The 7,860-nt window shown below is 40.2% G+C and overlaps 1 protein-coding gene across 2 annotated transcripts in view; it reads left to right on the top strand.

The window, feature by feature from the left end:
* Positions 1-7,860, top strand: part of LOC109937923 (chloride intracellular channel protein 5-like) — a 363,088-nt gene that overhangs the window by 327,783 nt on the left and 27,445 nt on the right. For both annotated transcript variants that reach the window (XM_048596548.1, XM_048596546.1), the window contains one exon: positions 5,902-6,008. In XM_048596548.1, coding sequence (XP_048452505.1) covers positions 5,902-6,008 — 107 coding nt within the window. The remainder of the gene's footprint in view (positions 1-5,901; positions 6,009-7,860) is intronic.

Genomic DNA, 7,860 nt, shown 5'->3' on the forward strand with positions numbered 1-7,860 from the left:
GATAATATTGCAAAGTTGCTTCAAATACAAGTGGTTGTTTAGTATTAATAGAGTATTAAAATTTCTAATGACCAGGCTCCTATTAGTGCCATTTCCTCTATTAGATGAGATAACAATCAACACTATGGACTGGATTTTACAGACCAGCCTTCTCATGACCTTCCTTCCTCTTCCCCCTGTCCCCAACCAGCATGCCTCTGCTACCTCTGTCATTGGAACTTGCCTGATGGCCTTGGGAAAATCCCAGAGTTGCCTAGGTTTCAGGACATTCTTGGTTGCTGTTCCTCCCAGGCTAGTAAATATTTTCTATTTAACTTGTTCAGAGGTATGCAGGTGGGACTTGAACATAGGCCTCCTGCCTCAGAGATCAGGACACTACCAGTGCACCACAAGAGGCCCCACTCCCAGATAAATGCCTGCAGTACTTTCAATGGCTGCAGCTTCTAGGACTGCAGAGCAGCTAGCCTCCAACTAGCCAGCTGTTTGAGGTGGGAATACTGCCCTACTCTAGGAGAAAGTCTCACCTGATGATAGTTAAAGGCCCTTTAACTATAAAATTAAACTGAGGTAGGCCTGCCTGCTGACCCCTCTCTGTTACGTATATTGAATGTGTCTCTTGTTGGTTGATTATCAACAGGATTTTTAGTAGTTACACAGGAAAGGGCAGCAGCAGTTACTTGACTGCCCCAGTAGAAAAAAAAGAGTGCAGCAGGTCTAAATAAATGCTTCATAAACAAATCTTGTATTTCCCTTGTACATTGAGCATGAATTTTCTTGGGATAATTTGAGAAGGTTATATCTATACAATATTTTTAATCTAATTTGCAGGATATGGAAATAGTAATATGTTTATATTAAAAATAGCTTTTCTAAGGTCTTGCTTGAAGAAAGATTCTTCACTCAGCAGCAATTTGAAAGGGAAAAGACTGGTATGTTGTCAAAGCAATATATGAACACAGTAATGGGAAAACAGACATTGTCTAATTAATATGTAGAAGTAATCTCTACATCCTCTCCTTTACACACACACTCTACAAATTTATTTTTGGAGATTACCACTGTTACCACCACCAGGGTGGCTCAGTGGTTAGCACTGCTGCCTCACAGTGCCAGGGGCTGGGTTTGATTCCTTGTCTGTGTGGAATTTGTACATTCTCCCTGTGCCTGTGTGGGTTTCGTGCAGGCACTCCGATTTCCTCCCACAGTCACAAGATGTGCAGGTGAGGTGGATTGGCCAAGCTAACCGTGAGGTTATAGGGATAGGGTAGGGCAGTGGATCTGAGTGGGATGCTCTTCAGAGGGTCGGTGGACTCAGTGAGCTGAATTGCCTGTTTCCACACTGCAAGGATTCTATGAATAATGGTGCAATTATATATGCATGAATAATGTAATAGAGACTTTAAGGTCTCTGTGACATCGACAGATTGTGTCTACATGTTGCAGCAGTCAAGTACAATGTCTGGAATGCCCCTTTTGTGAATACAGAGCTAGATTTGAAAGAAAACAATATACAACCTGAGACAGGTGTCCCATTCTTCATCTTGTGCTAGTGGAAAATTGGCGATGAAAAGAATAACATTTTATTAGACAGAACATTTCCCTCTGTTTTTCTTTTGATTAACTGATTACAAATAGAACAGAACATGTCATTTGTAAAATGGATTAGAATAGTTTCAAGTAAATATTTTATACCATGAGTGAAGTTTTATAGTTGAGATAGCGTCATAAAACTTCAACCAAGGCCATATGTAATCACTAAAATAGTTATATAGATGTAAAATTTCCCCAATCTTGCACCAGAGCTTTAGCACAACATTGGTGAGAATGCTAAAACTATGAAAAGATGTTTCTTTAGGGTTTCCTCTTAAGTTCTGGGAAATTCTACCCAATATACTTTCTTTTAAAGAACTTTGAGAGTGAATAAGACTTCTGAGTTCAATTTTATTAATTTACTGATCTTATTTTTTGATAATATATTTCTCAATGCCCCTGTTGAATGATTTCTATTTTTCAATGTTTTTCTTCACCTGACATTTTCTTTTCCTCACCTGACTTCTACTTGTGCATTTATTATATGGATCATTTGAGTAGGGATGAGGAACTGTCTTCATTTTCCCTTTTCCTATTCTGGAAATGCAAACCTATTCTAGTGCCATTCAGTACTTGGCAGAAATTGAAATTCTGACAACTTAACCATCTTTGTGGATCAGTGAATCACTGGGAGAGAAACAAAACCAAGTTATCAGAGTCCATTTGTTTTCCCTTTTTCACTAGGCTTTCTCATCTGTTCCAAAATCGCTATTAAGTGTCTGTTGCAAAAGGTGAACCATTTAGAGTCAGTTTATATCTTTTGTGTTTCTGGCCTCCCACCAGGGAAGTACTAAATTATTTTCAACAGCGAAAACAGAAATTGTTGGTAAAGCTCAGCAGGTCTGGCAGTGTCTGTGGAGACAAATCAGATTAACGTTTCGGGTTGAATGATTCCTAGAACATAGAACATCGAACAGTCAGCACAGTACAGGCCCTTCGGCCCACGATGTTGTGCCGAACTTTTACCCTAAACTTAATGTCTATCTAACCTCCACCCCTACCTTATACTATCATCCATACGCCTATCTAATAGCCGCTTAAATACCCCTAATGAGGCCGACTCCACTACCCTCTCCGGCAATGCATTCCACGCCCCTACCACTCTCTGAGTAAAGAACCTACCTCTGACGTCCCCACTATATCTACCTCCACTCACTTTAAAACTATGGCCCCTCATAATAGCTACCTCCACCCGAGGAAAACGTCCCTGGCTGTCCACTGTATCTATACCTCTGATCGTTTTGTACACCTCTATCAAGTCACCTCTCATCCTTTGTCGTTCTAAAGAGGAAAGTCCTAGCTCTCTCAATCTTTCCTCATAAGACCTTCCCTCTACTCCAGGCAACATCCTGGTAAATTTCCTCTGCACCTTTTCCAACGCTTCCACATCTTTCCTGTAATGAGGCAACCAGAACTGGACACAATACTACAGATGTGGCCGAACCAGGCTTTTGTATAGCTGGAGCATAACTTCACGGCTCTTGAACTCATTCCCTCTATTAATGAAAGCTAACACACCACACGCCTTCTTAACAACTCTATCCACCTGGGTGGCAGCTTTCGGGGAACTGTGGACATGAACCCCAAGATCCCTCTGCTCCTCCACACTGCCAAGCATCTTTCCGTTAACCCTGTATTCTGCTTTCAAGTTTGTCCTTCCAAGATGAATCACCTCACACTTTTCAGGGTTAAACTCCATCTGCCACTTCTCAGCCCAGATCTGCATCCTATCAATGTCCCTCTGCACTATCCACAACTCGACCGACCTTCGTATCGTCCGTGAACTTACTAATCCACCCTTCCACTCCTACATCCAAATCATTTACAAAAATCACAAATAGTAGAGGACCCAGAACAGGTTCTTGTGGTGCACCACGTTGAATATTTTCCGTCCACTACCACCCTTTGTCTCCTAAGGGTCAACCAATTCTGAATCCAATCTGCCACAGTTCCCCCTATCCCATGCCTCCTTACCTTCTGCATGAGCCTACCATGGGGAACCTTATCAAATGTCTTACTTAAATCCATGCATACCACATCCACTACTCTACCTTCATCCACATGTTTGGTCACCTCTTCAAAGAATTCAATAAGGTTTATGAGGCATGATCTACCCCTCACAAATCCATGCTGACTATTACGAATCAAACTGTGCCTATCCAAGTGATCATAAATCCTATCTCTCAGAGCCCTTTCCAATAATTTGCCCACCACTGACGTGAGACTAACTGGCCTGTAATTTCCGGGTTTATCCCTATTCCCTTTTTTGAACAAGGGAATGACTTTTGCCTCTCTCCAATCTTCCGGCACTATACCCATAGACAGTGAGGACGAAAAGATTATTGCCAAAGGCCCTGCGATCTCTTCCCTCGCTTCCCATAGAATCCTTGGATAAATCCCATCAGGCCTGGGGCACTTATCTATCTTCAAGTTCCTCAAAATTCCTAGTACATCTTCCTTACTAACATCGACCTCCTCTAGCCTACCAGCCCGTTTCACACTGCCCTCCTCTACAACTAGGTCCCTCTCAGTTGTGAATACTGAAGAAAAGTGTTCATTAAGTACCTCTCCTATCTCTTTAGGCTCTGTGCACAAATTCCCTTTTTAATCCTTGATTGGCCCTACCCTTTCTCTGGTCATTCTCTTATTCCTCACGTACGTGTAAAAAGCCTTGGAGTTTTCCTTGATCCTATCTGCCAAGGTTTTCTCATGCCCTCTTATAGCTCTCCTAAGCCCTTTCTTCAGCTCCTTCCTGGCTAACTTGTATCCCTCTAGAGCCTTTTCTGATCCTTGTTTCCTAAATCTCATAGAAGCATCCTTCTTCCTCTTAACCAGTCGTTCAACCTCTCTTGAGAACCAAGGCTCCCTCACTCAACTGTATCTTCCCTGCCTGCCAGGGACAAAAGTATCGAGCACACTCAGTAGGCATTCCTCAAACAATCTCCACATTTCTATAGTGCTCTGCCCTGACAGCATCTGTTCCCATTTTATGTTACCCAGTTCTTGCGTAACAGAATTATAATTACCCTTCCCCCAATTATAAACCTTACCCTGCTGTATGTACCTATCCTTTTTCATGCCTATTGCCAAAATGCTCTCCTACCAACAGGTCTAACACTTGGCCTGGTTCATTGCCAAGCACTAAATCCGAAGTGGCCTCTACTCATGTTGGTCTATCTTCATACTGCATCAGGAATCCTTCCTGAACGCACTGGACAAAATCCACTCCATCTAAACTATTACAACTAAAAAGTTTCCAATCAATATTTGGAAAGTTGAAGCCACCCATGACTACAACCCTGTGACTTCTGCACCTTTCCAGTATCTGCCTCCCAATCCGCTCCTCCACTTCTCTGCAAATATTAGGGGGTCTGTAAAAAAACCCCAACAAAGTGACTGCTCCTTTCTTGTTCCTGACCTCTGCCCAAACTGACTCTGTAGACATATCATTCTCGAACTGCCTTTCAGTAGCTGCTGTACTAGCCCTGACTAGCAATGCCACTTCCCCGCCTCTTTTACCACCCTCCCTATTTCTTTTAAAGCATCTAAATTCTGTATGCGGAATCTTCCTCAGAATTCTCTAAACTTTAGTAAATTACTTAATTTTACTAAATTATTTTAATGACTTTGATGGCTCAGTCACAATTAGTATCCCATGCTGTGCTTTGATCCATGCCCTTCCACACCAGGCATACTTATAAATGAGCAATCAACCTGGTGAAGCTGCAACACGGGACTACTTACTGCTTGTGATGATGAGTGGTCACAAAACATGCAAACCTCAGCAAAAAATACCAGAATAGCTAGTATGAGAGGTTGAAAGGAGCGCATGCTGGTGCAGTGTTAGGTTTTCCACTGAGATATTCCATAGAATTCAGTAGTAGGAGCTTTGCTTTGTATCAGACAAAGTACAGGGATCGGGGTGGAGTGGTCTGTTGATGTTGACGCTGGTTAATTTTCTTCACTGATGTTAGTCATTTTAGAGCAGTGAAGATTTAAAAGTTGCAGTAATACTTAAATGTACATCTTATGAATTCTGATCTAATTTGAAAATGTGAAGTGAATCATCCTACTTATGGACAAGTTGTACATTAGTGATGTTAGAAAAAGTGAGGGTATTCTGAACTTTTCAGTGATATTCGATTGTTGCCACAGAGTTGCAACCATAAATCCTCATGAAAAGAAAAATAGATCATTAGGTGTTTCTATGGATGCTACAGCTACATGACAATTTCATGAATGTGGTGTTTGTTGAATGTGAGAATGCTGATTAAAAATAGTCAAAGATTGATTTGTATGTTCCTTTTTCAGGTACCCCAAGCTTGCAGCAAAGCACCATGAATCGAATACTGCTGGAATTGACATATTTGCAAAATTTTCAGCATATATTAAAAACACAAGGATAAATGCTAATGAAGGTGAGAGCTAAAGCTCATATTTATTAGACTGGAGATTGTTCATCTTCAGCATCAGCAAACTGTTACATGGACTCTTAGCTATTCCTTATGTTTTAGCCAAGAGTAAAGAACTTGGTGTGTATTTGTACCAAGCTGAAGAAAAACAATGAGGCAGAGTCTTCATTATCCAGTTTTCTAAAATACAATCTGAATTTTGAGGTCACCAAGGATTTGTATGGCAAAAAAGATAAATGCAACTTAGTTACACCTCTGAAACAGGTCATTCTGTAATTCCGTGTTTATAATGGACAGAAAATCCACCTCATTCTCAGGATAACAACTGACAAGGGAGTTCTGGAATCCATCAGGCACAAAAATGCATGATAATATAACAGTTAGGGCAAACCCTCTGAAATCCTCTTACACATGTCGTGTTATAGTATAGTATTGATCCTCTTTCTCAAGTGTTGCAAAGAGTTTAGACAGGAAACTCTTGTAAGCAATGATGTGAAGGCTTGGATTCTCCTGTACCCCCTGAACATGGAGAGGATTCACAATTTTATAAATTCTGTACATTATTGTACAATGAAGAATGTAATTTTTATTCTGAGGAGCTGGAGTATTGCATTTTAAAGTTGGATAAACATTATCAAAACAATGCTAAAATTATAATTATGTTAAACTGTGATGTCTGTAAATCTGGTGTCCTCTTTGTATTGTTTTCTTTGTTAGAATTTAGATCACAATTCATTAATGTCTTAATTTTTCATGTCCTTGCATAAATTTTCTGAGCTTTCGCCTCTAACGTTTTTTTTTAACAACTTGTTAATTAAATGATAGAGCATCAGTTCGTAATTGTAGCCTTGTGTGCAGTAACACAACTCGAACTCCCTGAGCTGTACTTGAAGCAATTAAACAGCTCTGCTCGGAAGGAAGTCAGTATAACTTCAAATAACAAAACGTGCATTAACACAGGTTTCTTGCATCTGTTCCTAAGCAACTCTGGCTTACATTTCAAAGCTGCCAAAATATTCTTGGGAGCATTTGGAGGTAGTTACCCATGAGTGTTGTACTAAAATCTAAAATTAATGCATCCTGTTTTTTTTTTGTATTGATTTTAGCTGAGTACTTGACGTGTAGAAACTCATTAGTTGTTTAAGTGTCTCCAAGCTAGCCAATCACAGTCATTAATGAAGCAGTTGATGGTGTTTAGGTCTAGGACACTCTCCTGAGAAACTTCTGAAGTTGAGATGATTAGCCTCCGACAGCCAAGACCATATTCAGCCAAAAGTAATGTTTCCCTCAGTATTATTTTAAAAAATTTATTCATAGATTTTGGATATCATTGGCAAAGCCAACAGTTATTATCCACTGTATCAAATCCACTGCTGCCTTGGATATATCAGATGGGAATTGAGAGCCAATCACATTGATGTAGATTTGAAATCCGATCTAGTTTATAATTTGACAGGACAGAAGATTTCCTCTTAAGGAAATAGTGAACCAGATGAATGTTTAAGGCAGTCTGGTAGTTTCATGACACCAGTACTGATATTAGTTGTTTTTAAATTCCAGATTTATTTAATTAACTTAATTTAAATTTCCAGCAGCCATGGTGGGATTTGAATGCTTGTCTCCAAATCATTAGTCCAACAATCCAGGTTACAACTTCAGTAGCATAACCACGAGGTTGCTGAACCTAATTGAATCTCAAAATAAAAATCAAAAGAACTGCGGATGCTGTAAATCAGGAACAAAAACAGAAGTTGCTGGAAAAGCTCAGCAGGTCTGGCAGCATCTGTAATGGAAAAAACAGAGTTAACGTTTCGGGTCTGGTGACCCTTTCTCAGAACAGTTCTGAGGAAGGGTCACC

The sequence above is a fragment of the Rhincodon typus genome, chromosome 5 (genome assembly GCF_021869965.1).
Source record: "Rhincodon typus isolate 14 chromosome 5, sRhiTyp1.1, whole genome shotgun sequence".
NCBI classification, from domain to species: domain Eukaryota; kingdom Metazoa; phylum Chordata; class Chondrichthyes; order Orectolobiformes; family Rhincodontidae; genus Rhincodon; species Rhincodon typus.